The sequence below is a fragment of the Paralichthys olivaceus genome, chromosome 16 (genome assembly GCF_024713975.1).
Source record: "Paralichthys olivaceus isolate ysfri-2021 chromosome 16, ASM2471397v2, whole genome shotgun sequence".
NCBI lineage: Eukaryota > Metazoa > Chordata > Actinopteri > Pleuronectiformes > Paralichthyidae > Paralichthys > Paralichthys olivaceus.
In genome coordinates, this window is record NC_091108.1 from 4,040,944 (window position 1) to 4,058,299 (window position 17,356).

Below are 17,356 nucleotides of genomic sequence, written 5' to 3' on the forward strand. Positions count from 1 at the left end.
GAGGTTTTTAAAATAAAGATAAAACACAAATAATGAAATGTTTAAAAGAGGTTATTATTAAAGCTCCTTTGAAAGAAACATGTCGCAATGAGGACCTGAGTCAACGTTCAGGTTGATGAGGGGAAAAGAAATCTGCGACTGGGACAAGATGTGCTTTCATCTGGACTCAGTGTTTTGATCAGATTCGATTAAAAGTGATTTGTCAACGTAACCTTTCAACTGTCTCTACATTTTTGATTAAAGGCAACAGACAGATGAGACATTTACCTTTTCTAACTGACTCACTTGGAACCAGACTGGAGCAGAGGAGAGTTGGAACAAACACTGATATTCAATAATCAAATTAAAAGAAAATCAGTTCAGTGGATTTGCGTAAAAGTCAAACAAACAACAATGAGCGAGTGTCCATGTGTGAGTAGCTATTAATAGAAAACAGGTTTTCAAATGCCAGAGTGACAGATCATGTCACACAGGTGTTGTCATTAGATTTGGTTGTTTGCAGAAAAAGAGATTGTTGAAATGAGGCTTAGTGTGAATGCAGCGTCAGTTTTCATGATTAGAGGAGCACAGGTGCACGTTGGGTTCTAATACAAACGCTCCGCTCGCTGCAGTGGAAGCTACTCACAGTGAATCATTCAGACGACAGGAGCTGTCTCATCTGTCCTGCAGATAAATGACGTGAGAAGCCTGTCGTGAAGCTTCGTGTAAGAATGAATGGATTTGACGGAGCCTCTCTCTTTTTGGAGTGTGAATAAATATCGTCTATGGTGTGTTTTTTCCTCTTGATGGTGAAACATGGTGAGATGTGAGAACCCTGATGGATTTTTCCACTGCCACGCTCTCTGGGGAATCCTCAGCTCGATCCTCCTCCGCTCCGTCTCTGCAGGTGGACACTCACTGGCTCTCAGGTGCTCAGGGGACTATTCCACACAGTACTCAACAGACGCTCTTTTTTTAAGGTTACCACAGAGGAAGTGTTGTTTGTCGGCTTTTCTCGTCTTACACCTGTTTTACATCTAAGTTAGCGGGTATGCTAATCCCATTAAACCCAGGTGAACACGCGAAAAAAAAAGAGAAGAGTTTGTCTTTCTCTTTTCTCGCTGGTGAGTCATGTTTGACATCATCCACGAATGCACTTGAAACCAACGCATCAGAAACCTTGCTCTCCTGCCAGTGCTGCATCTTTCACGATGAGAAGCAAAACTCGCTACTGCAAGATGAGAAAAACAACAAGCACACAAATGTTCATGGCTATTTAAACACCAACGTTGCAGCATTGGCATCTAGACTGCCAAAATAAAGAATTAGTGTCATGGGAGTGAACGCAGATTGTATCTACTCCCATTAAGACAAAAGCCAAATGTTAGTCGATGTCAGTGGGTTTCTTGACCAGTGTAAAAAAGGGACTTTGCATTCGTCTGACTTCCACTCACACCCCTGACCCTCATTTCTTTATCTAGATTACATGTTGAGTGCATGAGTTCCTGTCAGCTCAGATTACAAGAACCACGCTGAGAGCGAATCTATTGCGTTCCATTATGTCAGACTTTGTGTGCACGAGGTCGCCTTTTTCAGCTGCTCGTCATTTGCTCTGCTGGGAACAGGAGGTCAGCAGAGAGACGTCTGCTTCAATCAGCGTCGTCCTTATTCACAAAGGAGATTCTTCACGGCAAATTTGTGAATATAGTATTCGCAAAGAAAAGCATCTGACCGCCGAATAATCGGAAAGAGACAAACGGACGGAGGGGGAGGCTAATTAATCCAGTGTTATTAAAGCTTGTGGTGAGAGTTGAATGCAAAATAGCCTGAGTGTGTAGCTCCCAGAGACCAGAGCTCGTTTCTCATGTTTGATCTTATAATGAGTCTCACTCTGGATGTCACAGCCACTTAACTCTGACCAAGCATGTCCGTTTAACTTATGGTGCTGTAGGTTAAGGTCAGTGACACGTTTTAAAAGCATTTTATTTGATTTCCAGAAAATACTATATGAACTTTCTATATCAGTAAAACAAAGACACGCAATCCTGGTGTGAGTAGAAACAAAACAAACGATTACCTCGAACATAACACACACAAGCGAGGCCTCGCTATCTTCATATCAGATCAGCCTGTAGACTCGTTACAAAGACGGACCACGAGTCTCCTCTTCCTCCCACTATTCAGAAGTTAAGCTAAAATATTATATCTTCCATCAATGAGGGTATGGAGCCATGGTATCAAGGTCCCACGGACATGTTTTAGTTTTTTTTTACATTTTTAGTTAGTTAGTCCTATTTGCTAACATGGAGGAGGCAGGTTTATGACTTATTCTGCAGCCAGCCACCAGGGGACGATAAAGAAGCGTCGTCCATCTTTATAAAAGAGTCTATGTTTCAGCGTGAAGGTATAGAGTGTGGGGTGTAGTGGTATCTAGTGGTAAAGCTGTGTATTACAACCAGCTGACTGTACAGGGGCCTCCAGGTACAGAACCTTAAGATTAGAAAGGTACTCGGTGTTCAGGGACACTTTGTGACCACTTGAAAATGTAATAATGCTGTCACATACGACAACTACATAGACGGAAGTAATTATAAGAACACACAAGTGTTCCAAACCAGCAGGTAGTTAGCAGCTGTTAGTCAGGAAATACAAGAAGACATCCTGTTCTCAATCCTCAACATTATCAAAACCACTGAGGATAGAGTGAAAATGAGACCAATAGAAAAGCAATCAAACACAATAACACAGCTTCACAGTGACCGACGCTCTTCTTCTTCTTTCGTTCTATTGTTAGGGTTTTTTTCTTCGGAATCAGACAGAGCGATCAGATGTCAGTGTGGATACGTGAGACAAATAAAACCAGGAGTGAATGTAATCAGGTTGATATTCCATCCAGATAATCTGGACGTTAGACACATTTTGATATGATCAAGGCTTTTCCAATCTGATTCTATTAAAGGAAGAGCGAGGATTCATTTAATGTTAATTTAATTATACATCATAGGGAAGTGAAGGTCAAACAGAAACGTACATTTTAATTAAAACGTTGGAAAAATCACATTACATATATATTTTTTGTTTTTCTTATAGTTGGATGCCGACCGAGATGAAGAGGAGATCTTCTGTGACATCAGCATGACTGTGGACAATAAGTTGTTTCCTTCCAAAGAGCCTGCAGCTGGTGAGATGAACTGTCATTTTTACAAAACACAGTGACACCTCCATATATATATATATATATATATATATATATATATATTCACATACACACACATTTATATAAAGCAGTTGATGACATTCTGTGCAGCAGCTACATGGGCCAAATAATGATGAAACCTAATGCAATATCACCAGCAGCAAAATACTGAAATACTGACAGTCACAGTGGAGAACATCAGGGTCTTTACAGCCGTTTTAAAAGCTCCTAATGTATTTGTACTGTGTGGCGGGGGTCTCTTCAAAATAGCCCGAATACACGAGAAGATAGAACAAACTGAAAACCTCACCCACCAGCTCCCTGGTTCCCACAAGAGTTGGCATGGCAACCAGTGAAGCAGGGTTAACGTGGCTTTGGGAGAAACACAGATTCAACAAGGTCAGAATCCGTGTTTGATGCTGTGATGGGAGCAGATCCTGATCCTGTGCTGCCAGACACATTCGTTCTGCACCTCGAGTAACGATCTGAGTCAAACATCCTCATGTCTGTTGAACAGATATGATCATCGATCTGCAGTGGTTTCAGAGGAGATGTACTACATAAGTTCACTGTCTCTTTCCCTTAGTGTGTTATATACGTAGGTAAAAAAGTTCTGCAATGTAAAAATGAAACCCAAAGTCTGCAGTACACGGAGAAAACACCTGAGGATCCTAAAACACCTCGTCAGTACTTCGGTCGATAGTCTGACGCGCCCCCTATACGCCGATATTTCCTCCATGTGCGGGAAGCGGTTGACCAATCACGACAGAGTTTGTCAGCTGACCAGTCAGAGCAGAATGGGCTTTAACCAGAGGAGGCGTTAAAGAAACAGGAGCTTTCTGACAGAGGCTGAAAAGAGGAGCTGCAGCAATGGACACTATGAGGAGCGTGATGTGTTTCCTGAACATTAGAGCTTGTTCATCTTTTCAAGTAATAAAGCCGATTACAATTATGAACATGAATATGAGCAGAACATAGAATTTATAGAATTTAAATAATAAAACAAATGGATAGAGAGCTTTGGTGTTTTGAGCTGGCTGTGTACGCTCACTACACACACTGTATCCTTGCTACACTAATATAACTGCAACGAGCTCATGTTGGCTCACTCATCAGCCCAGCAGAATTATGTCACCTCTGTTTCTCTACTTTGAGCATCTTCTCTTTACGTCTACTTCACAAAATCAGTTTAATCCGTCTGCCTCATCAGGAAACAACAGTTTCTTACTCTTTCTTACACAACGTGCTTTGTTTACCAAGCGTTTATTCAGCAGAAATCATTAGGGAGGCTGATGAAGGCTGGGTAGCTGAAAACATACGGTGAATGAAGTGTGCCGTGCTGGAGAAACGTTACCTGACAGGTTTCAGTTTTGATCTGTTTCTAGACTTTGTTGATTGTCCAAGGACATAAGGTGTTATGAGCTGTGTGGGTTATAAATCCCTCTGGATAAAATCTTCAGATGTTGGGCTTCATATCTTTCTTATCTTTATTGTCATCACGTCGTTCCACACAGTTCACACGGACCAATCGAAAGGCAGCACAATCTATCGCAAGCTGCTTCAGTGGTGTTGTGATGAAGGGAGTAGTTTTTAACTCGGGAGTAAAACTGAGGTTCATGTGAGGAGGTGCTGAATCACAGCGAGAGAACATATGGCTCCTCGAAACACTGCCAGAGGAGAAAAATGTTACGGTATTGTTGTGATGAGGAGAGCTGCTTCCCAACGTACACTGAGTACATGGGCGTTACAATGAGGGAGGAGCCAAAGATAACCTTAGGGGGGGACATGCAGAGACTATGGACTGCACATAGAGATGTAAAATGTCCCAACCTGCGTAACTCCTGAAGATACTAATGAGTACATTTGTAAACAGCAAATAAAAAGTGAACAGAAGAGAAATAAATAGAAGAGTATATAAAAGAGAATAAAATAAGAATGCATCTGTTCTAAGAATGGAAAACTGTCATTCCTCTATTAGTATTAAAGTCAAATTCACCCTTGAATAATCCATAAAAGACTTCTCTCCAGCACACGAGAAGACTGCAGCTCACGTTCCCAGAGATCCTTGACGCAGAAATTGACTCCTGCTATTTGACAGCTAGCAGACACACTCCTGCAGCTCCTCGCCTCGTCGTTCAGAGCAGCCTGCTTCAAGACAAGATGCTCAAATACCAAACAGACACAGAGGACACAACAAAAAAAAACTAGGAGCAACACAAACCCTGCAGAACTTCAAACTATAGCTCCTCAAACAAATGTTCGCATCCTCGTTAACTTAGAAATGATCAGTCAGTGGCAGCGAAAAGCCACTGAACCCTCTAAATGTTCGCTGAACTCTCCTGGGTGATCGTGCTGGAAAATCTCATTATATTGTTCTTAAAATAAAATATTACTCTTATAGGAATGAGAACCTTTATAGACTATTGATTTTTTCCACTCATATAGAGCATAATTGACTGAGAGAGCTTCCCATAAAGAATGTAGTTATATATGTTCCTGCACAGTGACATGCATTAGAGAGAGATCTGTACATTTATCTGGATGTTACTACATGTTTTCCATAATGGAGCTTCTAAATAGGTTTTTCCACACAGGAACTCATCTTGAATGGAGTTCATTTTGAAAGACGACCACTAAAAGGTCTATTTATGCCGTGTGATCCTCTCAGAGATCAGACGATGTCTCTGCCACGCAAAGAAGAAGTGAAAGGAAAAGCTTCACGAAACAGGAAGATGGTGCAAAATGTAAAAATAGATTTGGAAGTTGTTACGACAAACTCAAGAGAAATTGCTTTTGAGTCCATCTGCTGCTGCTGGTGCTACATTTCTCCCAGCAGAGAGAGAAACAGCTGCCACTCTCCTGCAGCCTCGTCCACCCTCAGGCTGTGATTATCACAGCGGCACATGTGGACCGAAGTGAAGCGATGCTGACGAACGCAACCTTAACCACCTGACACCGCTGCCCTCGGTGGGCAAAATTAAAATCTCCACACAGTCAGACCTCAGCGGCTCTCAGACCAGATACACTCTGACATGCTGCTGACTCTTTAAGTTAAGAACTGCAGGAGAGAACTGAGGACAATGTTCACTTGCTGCGTTTCTCTGTAAATCTGGTGCATTCTGAGGCTTTGCAACATAATGCTTCTAAGAAATTCACAGCCAGCGTCTCCCTGGAATCTGAATGTTTGAAGCTGCACCCCTCACAGAATCTAACCCAGTTCTCTAACGAGGAGGCTCCGACGTGCAGCCAGAAGACGACAATCCGCCGAGGGGAAGTGTTATTCACGACCCATTTCCACCGAGTTAGGGAACGAGGATTCAATGTGTCGAAGCATCACCATCAGCATCTTTCAGTCATAGGGAAGTTCAGATTTATGGAGCTTAGATTCATGTTCATTTGCAGATATTCTATTACGGACTTTGTTGCGTAATTTAAACATCAGAGTGCAGCTGTGCATCTGTCTACATCTGGACAGGAGCGTGTGTCATGTCTCCCACTGATCTTCACATCTTAGACACCAAATAAGCACATCACCCAAAATGTCAGAACAGTTCCCGCGTTTAAATTAGATGTTGGTTGGATTGTTCTGTCTTCAGGTCCCAGCGAGCTGGACCTCAGTCTACTGGGTGACACCAGCAGCCTGGCAGATGTTGCTTGCAAATACAGCGAGGTAAGATTATGATTCATTATTACCCGTGGAGCGTGGCTGTTGATTTTTCGATAAGATCTGTAGATCTATGGGGACGGTGCACCTCTTTAAACTGCATGACAGGGCAGCAACAACTGTAAAACATCTTATTCAAAACGTCTCATAGTCAGGATCGTCACAGTCTCACGTAAAATACAAAAACTTCTAACAAGTGAAAACAATGCAGGAGTAAAATGAGTTATTTTCTAGAAACAAGATTTCCTGACTATAATTGGATATTACCAGAAAAGTCACGGCAGTAACGAGGTGTTATAAATCATAGCTCTGTCCTTTCACCTCAGTCATCATCATAACAACCTTATTGGAGAATTGTCATCAGCAGTAACTTGGTAACGATCTTATTGCCCTTTCAACATGACATTTTTATCCCATTACAGAAATCAAATTTTGAATCATCGCTAACGAGCCTAAGTCAACGACCTCCACTCTGACTCTCTCCCTCTCACTTTTTTTATTTTCACAACAAACTGACAATCTACAAATTACCTTTTCAAACCTGACAAACCGTGAACTTGATTCAAAGGCCAGATGATTCAGCGGACGACATGTCCAGAGATGGAGGACGTAGACGCGGCCCTGGTGCTGCAGTGAGGCATCACCCTCATTTTACATAAATGCTCAGCTCCCTTTTTCTTGCGGCCCCATGGAGGTGCTTTACTGTTTTCAGTTTTCTATCCAGGCCTGGTTTCCAGGGCTCTCTCAGCGGCTCACTTCTTCATTTATGCAGCGCATTGAATTCACACTTGGGAGCCACTCTAAATAACGGAGTCTGTTTACCGCCGGCTGGTCGGCAGTGGAGACTTTTGGACAACTCCCTCTACAGAAATGTGCTGCTGGTGGAGTAAATAGTCCTCCACGTAGCTACCGTCCTTATTTCTCCTTCTCTCTTTATCCCATTTTGTAAAATATATTTATTTATCATCTAAAAGTCCGACCAGGGTTAAATCTTTCAATCCGAGGGTCGCTCCCAACAAAGGGAGTATACTTTTAAAAGGAAAACACCAACGACATGGACGACCACATGTTCTGTAATTTGTTAGTGTCTTAGTGGTTTAAAGTCAGACTCTGGTCTTTTCATTGAACCTCACAAATCCTGCCCCCTTGTTTGAAATGGATGGACTCCACAGTTTGATAGCAACAGTAAGGAACCAGTTAAAATCTGCATTACTCCCTGCATGAATGCATAGTTTAATATTTATATTTTTATATTTTCCTACATGTTTTGGTCTCTAGCAAAGTTGGAAGAGACCAAAAACAGAGAAACAATAATAAAAATAAAAATAAACAACTTGCCAAATGGAGTTAAATGGTGATGATGCATCAGTGATGCTAATTTTCAGTTTTTAACATTTCTTATAAAAACTGGATCTTTCACATTTTTCACTTTGGGACAATTCAGAAGAGTACTACCAGCAGATATATCAGTATTCAGTATTCAATGTTTTACTCACTATCAGTAGCTGTATCAGTTTCCTAACATAATAAAATATGATGAACATTAAAAAACATTACAGCTGCTAAATATTAACATGTTATTAGGCTGATGTTAATATTTAGCTTGTTATTTTATTTACACGGCCGTGTGCTCAGTTGAATTGTAAACTATTCATATATCTAATACAAGATTTTTATTATTGTACGACTCTAAAACATGTTTGTGCAGAATAAACACTACATTATTAATATAGAAGTAAATGGAGGTTTTCTGTCCAGCATCCATCGTGTTGTTTTGTGTTTATGACACATACATGTTGTTTCTTATCACATACTGTCACTTACACCAACAGACACTATGGACTTCTGAGGATTTCATAAAAACGACTGTTTGTGTGTGTGTGAGTGTGTTTACATGTCTTGTCCACATCACGTGTAAGCAATGCATGCTGGTCATGTGTTTCTCTCTGTGAGTCATCCGACCAGTTGGTGTACCCACATGCCAAGTCTCTCTGCTGGCACCCGGCCCTCCCCCACACTGACGGTGTTTCTTCAACACTGTCAGAGCTCCGCTTCACTTTCTCCTGCGTCTTTACTGCAGCTCCACACTGACCCCTCCGCCAGTAACCACACATCAGCCGTCAGGAGTCGGTATCAGAGCGATGTGAGTCAAGAGCTGGGAAGAGACGGAAATGTCAGGGGAGGTCATCTTTCTTTAGCGACTGTTTTTTTTTTTGTCTCTTCTTCACCATCTGTCAATACATCTCTCCACAATACAATCCGCAAATACCGAAACAGGACGAGAAGAACAACACGTTCGATATCTCGAGAACACGATATCTCGAGAACACGATATCTCGAGAACACCTTGAAGAGATGTTGTAGGTTGCGTTTGGTGATGCAGATGTTACTACTGCAACGTTTCTAAGTTTCTAAAGAACATTCAAGTTGTGTATCCTGGTGAAAAACTCAATAAATCCCAAACCTGATCTGTAGTCTCGACGTTTCCTCTCTACTCCCACAAATTGGTGCAAACGGTGTCATTTAGAAGATCCATTAGAGTTTTAATTCTGAACTCTGTCTTGTCATTATTGGAATAGAAATGAGACAGCACTTAACTACACAGTCCATTAGGCATGGTGGTTGGGGGTGTTTGACAATCTGTTCTAAATCGAATTACAAATTACTCGTTCACATTATTTAATCATCTGCTCAATTTAATTATTTTGTTCCCTTTATCTCTGGTGTTCTCAAGTTTTTCATTGTATTCTGACAAATTAACAGTTTTCATTTTAATTGTCTTTCATTTCCTGACTATGGAACGGCTGCATTCACAGTAATAATGTTTTCTTTTAATACTGGACTCAGATGAAAGTATAAACTGTATATTAGGATTTGACTGTTGTGACCGACATGAGCATTGATATTAAATTAATCGTCAGTTCTGCCATAATATCTCTATATTAAAACAGGAAGTCGTCCAGTTCTAAACATCAAATTAAAAGTGAATACAGAAATGAAAGGTGTTTTTACTGCTTGTTGCACTGCCCTCTAGAGGCCAAACAATCCTTCAACTCAGGTTTACATTATGAATAATCTCTAGAAATGAGGATTTCTGTGATCATTGTTTTGTTGTTGTAGCTTTAAGCGATCAACTCTCAATTAAGGAAAACACACTAATAAAAAATAATGTGAAAGTTCTGAATCGTCCTCTACACACAAACACAGTTCATTGGTTATCTTTAATGTAGTACTTTCTTTTTATATGAGCGATGAAGCAATTTAGCTGTGAGCAAGCTGCTAAATCATAAAAGATATATGTTTTCTAATAACTCAAGTCACTGGCAGGTCGTTTGTGCCAGAAGAGTGCAGATGGTTCAAATCTGTGGAGGATAACCATGGAAACCTGCAGCAGTGACACAGCAGCGATCTTAGAAGTACAGAAGCTGAATATTTGATAAAGTGAAAAAGAATGTGCTAAATCAAGCTTTTTATGAATCTGTCATTCTGTCTAATAACTGGACTGAATCAGATCTTTTGGGGTTTTTGACTGTAACTTTTTACAGTCGAGATCCTGAGACTGGGGTTAGAAGCTTTTTTAAAAATGATATTAGACTTTTAATGTGAATCTGTCTTTCCAGGTGGAAGAGGAGGAAGACATTGGTTATGCTGAAGGAGCAGCAGACAGTGAGTTGACGAAATGATTGATTTTCTGTAGAAATCGTGGACGAGTGAACAGGTGACACCACGAAACGATATCTCATCAGCAGAGTTTTTATTAACTGTTATGTAATGAATTTATCTGCTTCTGCCTTCTTTCATAAACGAGCAGCAGCCCACTCCATTCATATCGTCACACACACACGCGCGCGGAGAGAGAGGCTCATTCAGGCGTCCGGTGAATAGCAGTTGCATGGCGTGTTTCATCAGCGTCCCTGTGTATCAACAGTATTGATTGTGTCAGAGAGGGGGAGGAAGATCGGCCTGTAGGTTTGTGTCGTCAGTTAGATGTGATGTTTATCTCGTCGGTGAACTGCAGCAGCAGAGCAGAGAGGAGGAGGAGGAGGAAGAGAAGGAGGAAGAGGAGAGCAACCGAGAAAAAACTGCATTTAATCAACATGTGGTTCCAGAAAATTCACATAAGCTGTGTTTCTTACATGAAATACAATGAAAACCAAATTAAACTGGTGTCGTTGTGTAGTTTGATTTGCATCCACTCGGCCATCGCTGATTATTCTACCATCAGATGTTTGGGTCAATGAATTAGTATTTGTGTATTAAATGTCAACAATACAAAAAACCTTTAAGAAATGAATATGAGACCAAATCCCCTGTCACATCTTTCATTGTTAGCGAAGAGTAAGATAACGTCTTCATGAAGCCAATTGAACTAATGAATTCATCACGACAAATGCAGTTTCTTGAATAGTAACGTGTTCAATGATATAGGACCATTGTTCTGTTTCTTCTGGACAAACTGCTTCCACTGCTGGACGTACATCAGGACCTGTCACTGTTCCTGGACATAACACATTTTCAGAGACTGTTTACTACAAGGAATGTCGTATATATGTAAATGAGAGAGGGAAACAGTTCCGCTATTATCTTGACCTTTTGTGTTGACACTTGTGCCGAGCCTCCATTAACTTTCCTTTACATGCAATAATTAAAAAGTCCGCTGTTTTTTTATACCGACCAACAACAGAGATTTTCTCTCTGCAGATATTTTGACTTTGTACAGAAGGGAGATGCTCAAATGAAACTAATTATATTAACAATTACATAAAGACGCTGGAATTAAATAAGACCATTGCAACCACACATGTGTGTGTGTGTGTGTGTGTGTGTGTGTGCATGTGTGTATGACCTGCACATTATAGCTGGTATGTGTTGATCTCAGATTTTCTTTGCTCTGACAGGTTATAGCACAGAACACAGGAAACCAAAGGTCGTCTTCATGATTGGTACGTAAACGCACGCACGCGCACACACACACACACGCACACACACACACACACACACACACACACAGAATAATACTGAGCAGCTGCTGACTGTGACTCTTATCGTTCTTAAACACTGAAACAGACACAAGCGTGTGCGTCGCCGGAAGGAGATCGACAGATGTCTGTCGTTAGAGGGTGTCGCTGATTTCAGGCGTCGGAGAGGAAGTCAATCAAAAAGTTTTTCTACTTTTTAAGTAGAGTTTCTTGGCGATTGAACGTGTGAAACATTTAACTAAAGGTTTTCAACACAAAGGTTTTCATAAGCACTTTTATAATTGATCGTGTTCCTCTCTCCACCGATGGTTGTATTCACTGTTATTTTTCAGATGAAAGGTTTTGAGATAATTGCTGCATTCGCTTTGACAGGTTGGATGGTTTTAACCCCATTTAAATAAATTCAGAGTCAGTGTGCAGGCTGCCTCCTGCCTGCACCTTTTTGTGATTTACATATAACGGCGCTCCCCTGCCAGGTCTGAGAACGAGCTCTGAATGTGTGAAAAGAGTAAACACGGAGGTTTTTCAGAAACAGACAGAGGCTTTTGTTGAGGTGAAACAATACTGGGTTGATTAATTCATATAGTTTTACTTTTTTACTTTACGATAGAAAATCAGTAGTGATTTTGTTAAATGACCTGTTATTTATTTCTGCTTTATGTCACCGGTAACTGAATATTTGGGGGTTTTGTACTCAGACAATGAGTGAATTAATTAAGAGCATTAGACAAACTCGACCTCTGCCTGCACCTCCTCAGAACGGATGTTCTCAAATGTGGCTCATCACTGGCTCGGCACAAGTAACAGACGTGATTCAAAACACAAATAGCTGTGCTCATTCACCGACAGGCCTTTTTAATGATAATAGCTTGAATTTAGAAAGCGTCCTTCAAGAGACCCAAGGACTTAGACACGTTGGCGTTTCACAGCATGGAGTCAGTCCTTATTTAGCTGTTCAGGAGACAGGACTCCATGTGCAGCACAGGTAGAGAGAGACATGACATAAATAAGAAAAGGATTTATCAACAACAGCTCAAGACAAAATCAATGTGCAGGAGCTGAACTGGAATAAGATAAAGGTGCTGACCACTTAATTATACTCAGAGTCCCTGCGCCAGGGTTTGAATCCCAGATAAAAGGTGCTGGCTGAGCGGGGCAGCAACACACAGACAGCAGGTGAACCTGAACACGAGGGAGACGGATTCATTTGAGGTGGACGAGCAGATAAAAACAACTACTCGATGCCTAAATTTCCCTCAGGATCACTAAAGGAACTTGTTACCGTACAGCGGCTGAGAAGAATCTAACCCCCTGTGAAACACACTTGAACCTGCTAGTTCCAGATTTTTAATTTGAGCAGCTCCAAATCACCCAATATCTCATCTTTAAAATATATATATCAGCAGATTCTGATTGTTCTAAGGATCCGAACCAAATATCATCCATTCAAGATTCCTGAATTATTCACTGGGAAATCAGTAACAATGTCAAATCTTGCAATGTTAAAGAAAGTTCATGGACAACCCTCTCTACCCCCTGAGCCACAGCCGCCTAACGCAAAATCAATAATCCTCACAGTGGCATCACCGAATGAAATAGTTAAATAGAGATCTGGCTCTATTCGATTCTTTTATTTATCGCGTGTGTTCCCTTTATAGTGATTATAATATATTACACTGACTCTGCTGTGTCTTCGCCTTCAAATCCCTTTGTTTGGAAAGCAACGAGACAAATCCCCACTGATCTGTGTTCGCACTGGTTGTCTTGTTATTTTTTGAAGTGGACCTGGAGGGAGTCCAGGAGCTTCTTCTTCTCAGCACGAGCGGATAATTGGGGGGGAAATGCCACATGCAAATATAACAACTGTCACGACTCGACTCTGATCTGTCTCCTGAGCTCATGTTGCACCATGTAAAGGTTGGCCCGGGAACAGATTCATGATTTTATTCTGTCCATACCAGAGTGGTGATGACTGAAAGTATTAAAGCAGAAAAAAAAGTGCGTTAGCCCTTTTTCTCAGCCAAGAAACACAAGTCGACTTTAATATGAAGGACTGTATCTTCAAACCACAGGACGAAATGTTCCTCTCAACTTTGACAGGGTTTCTCTAAAACGTGTGTGTGTGTGTGTGTGTGTGTGTGTGTGGTACCTCAGGGTAATGAAGATAAACTCCTCGGAGCCAGAGTTGCAGTTTACTTTAGAGATCAATCTAACTCTGGGAAACTTCGTTAGCGGAACCTAAACAGCTGCAGCATTTACAGCCCCACCCCTTGACCAATCATATTGTTAGAAATGCCTCATGTTGAGTGTTTTCAACCAAACTTTAGAAGAGTTGAGCTCTTAAGGTAGATTTCTGTACTGCTACGTGCACATTTGAACTCTGGGGCTGTTATCCAGGGGCTCAGGTCATTTTCTTTCTCAGCACGTCAGACGTCGAGCTGACTTTGGAAACACTGTCAAGTCTCACTGACACAATATGACTCCTCGTCTCTGCACAACCTCCGTCCCCGTCTCCTCCCGTCAATCTTTTCTGATACAGCTGCTTCAGGAGAGGCCGAGGTGATCCGTCACTGACTCTTAATGACGGGCTCACAATCCCTTGCGGTCGTTTTGTGTAATACACAGAAGTCTGTTGTGTAAAGGCAACACTAAACAACTAATGACTGGATTAACTGGTTCTTCACGTCGCCATTTAAACCCTGAAAACACACAGATAGAATTATGTGATTCAATGAAAAGAAGTTTGAGCTCCTGCTGACATTTCTTAATCAATTACAGTCGGATACGTCAGGTCAGTTAGAATCAAGGTTCTCAAAGTGCTTTTGATTAAAAGTTGGTAGAGGAGAGTTTTCACTGGAGAAACTGGAGAAGTTGAAGGATTGTTCTGCGGCAGTGAAACGCAGCGTCGATGCCGGAGGGAAATGCTAATGTGAGGCTTCACTGTGTCTCTGCTTTTAGCTGCTTCTTTCTTTCCTCTTCTCTCTGTTGGAGTCTTCTCTTCATGTTCTCCATCCCTCCGCTCCTCTCTCACCTCCATCTCCCTCTTTCCTGCTCCCCTCCTCTCTGCGGTGGTTTTCTTATGTTAAAGAATTATTAACAAGCACAACTCATTTCAGCAGAAGGGAGAATTGTAATGAATGTAATTTATCACAAGGACTTAATATCATGTCAATATTATTTTGTTGCTGCCCAGTTAAAGCACAGAAACTTAAAGGGGTCTACAAATTCAGATATAATTATTATTAAGGCACATAATATTAGTTTAAATAATCAAATACGCATAATACTATATCGGTTAAATGTTCATTTAATGATCAATAATAATCCGTTAATGTAGTTAATCGGATAAAATGCTGAATTACATTTGAAGCTTCAAGCTCATAATGTTTTGGTATCATTCAAAAATGTATTTTTATAGACTAAAATTATGAATTACTTAAAAGTGTCATATGTGACATTTCTCCCTGAAATTAAAAGAATACTTGATCTGCTGTGCGTGTGTGTATTTTGCATTATGCTAAATGTTTCCTAACATTTCTTTTTAATCAAGCTAACAATCTGTTTAAATCCTTTCAATGCCAGACTTTGGATCAGTCAGCGTCAAAATGGATTTTTTATGGAGTTTAAAGCTTTAGAACATTAGAGTTGTTCTGTTGAACTGAAAGTTTCATCGCCTGCGTCTGAAGCTGAATGACTGAGAGTCTCAATTAGTGGAGGTTGTTTCCGCTGCAGCTCTTTTCTCATTTAGACTGATTTGATTCTTTACATGAAAGTAGCACCTGCTGAAACCTCGAGGAGAATGGAGTACTGCAGTCGGACTGAATGAAATCACTGCTCCTCTGCCCTCTTTGCCTTGTTCAGTGTTTTTCGTCTTCATCTCTGTCGGCCGCTCCATCTCGCTCTGACATATTCCATCTGTCACAGCGCTGCGACTTGACGGAGCTGCTCAGATTCTCAAATGTACAAAGAAAGAAAAAACAGAATTGACACATTATCCTGTTTATATTGTATTTTTTTAATCCATTTGTAAAACTTCAACTGCAAGAAGAAAAACAGAGAGAAGGGTTTTATGAGAATAAACCGCTCACATGAACTTCAGTGAGGTGAAGTGATCTCAGGGAGGAAAGTGACTTTACCCACAGACGCTTGTTTCTCCTGCAGGTCTGAGTTGGATTCTACTAATTTGAAGAGTCTCTAACAAGCGTCTCAGGGTTTCTGCCTCAGGCCTGCTGGGTCATTATCTTCCTGTCTGACAGAAGTGTGATGGAATGAATTAAATCAGTGGAAATGTGTTGAATGCTCAATGAATGAATGCATCACCCCCCTCTCCTCGATTCCTTACGGACCTCTGACTCTCTGACTTGACGGTTGTCTCCAGGCGGAGGGGGGGGGGGGGGGACCGAGCGCTGCTCATATCCGTCCACGCTCTCTGAGGAGATGAGGACATTTGTTTTTGAAGGCGGGCTGAGGACAGCCACTCCCTGACTGGAGCAGCATACTGATGAATATGAAGCACATGCTGAGCTTTATTACAGAGCTCCAGGCTGGTGGGGGGGGGTTGCTTCATGGCCGAGTGATGCAGTTAACCCGAGATAACACACCTGCAGACTTCACAGCACGGCGACCGAGCAAGACACAGACCCAACAAGTTTTTGCCCTTAAAAAGTCAAATCTGCTCAAATGAGCAGTGTGTGAGACAGAGGATGAGTTAGGACACTGATCCCAGTTCAGTGGAAGAGAAGAGGACGTGTGTTGTCTCCAGTCTGAGTTGATCTCTCTTAGTTAACTGTGTCATGCTTACAGACATGAATCTGTCTCTGCAGCTGTCCTCCCTTTCCTCCCTGTCCTCCCTCTCCTCTCTGTCCTTCCTGTCCTCCCTCTCCTCTCTGTCCTTCCTGTCCTCCCTCTCCTCTCTCGCCTCCTTCTCCTCCTGCTTATCTCTGATTCTTGTATCACTGCAAATTACAGTTCACACGAGCAGCCTGGGTTTAATTTTCCTTCAGTCACATTAGAGCTAATTGTTCATTACACTCTCTGTCTCTCTGCTTTCCTCTGTTAGTCACTGCCACACACACACACACACACACACACGCACACACACGCACGCACACACACACACGCCCCTCTGTGTTTGTGTTTCTGCTCTAGATTGATCTTTATCTATTATTCCATATATATATTGTTTAATCCACCTGTTCGCTCTTTATATGTTTTTATTGTCTATATTTAGTAAAAACACTTTATTTACATAATAAATGTTCAGTTTATGTTTAAAAGAGTTAAGAGAGTTTCGTGTGTGTGTGTGTGTGTGTGTGTGTGTGTGTGTGTTCTCAGGTGGTCCAGGTTCAGGAAAGTCGGTCCAGTGCCAGCGGATGGAGGACAGGTTGGGCCTGCGTCACATGACCCTGGGTGACCTGCTGGGTAACGAGCTGCAGTCTCGCAGCGACAGAGGACGCCACCTGCAGGACGTCCTGGAGAGAGGAGAGCAGCTGCCCAAGGTCAGTGAGGGAGTCTGGTTCCGCTGCGGAAGTTTGTGCT

General features: G+C 41.6%; 1 protein-coding gene across 1 annotated transcript in view; it reads left to right on the forward strand.

The window, feature by feature from the left end:
- The window catches only part of ak5 (adenylate kinase 5), a 44,485-nt gene that overhangs the window by 21,119 nt on the left and 6,010 nt on the right, over positions 1-17,356 (forward strand). Inside the window, exons 7-11 of the mRNA XM_069511281.1 lie at positions 3,070-3,160; positions 6,772-6,845; positions 10,460-10,505; positions 11,738-11,782; positions 17,153-17,316. Of these exons, the coding sequence (XP_069367382.1) occupies positions 3,070-3,160; positions 6,772-6,845; positions 10,460-10,505; positions 11,738-11,782; positions 17,153-17,316 (420 nt within the window). The remainder of the gene's footprint in view (positions 1-3,069; positions 3,161-6,771; positions 6,846-10,459; positions 10,506-11,737; positions 11,783-17,152; positions 17,317-17,356) is intronic.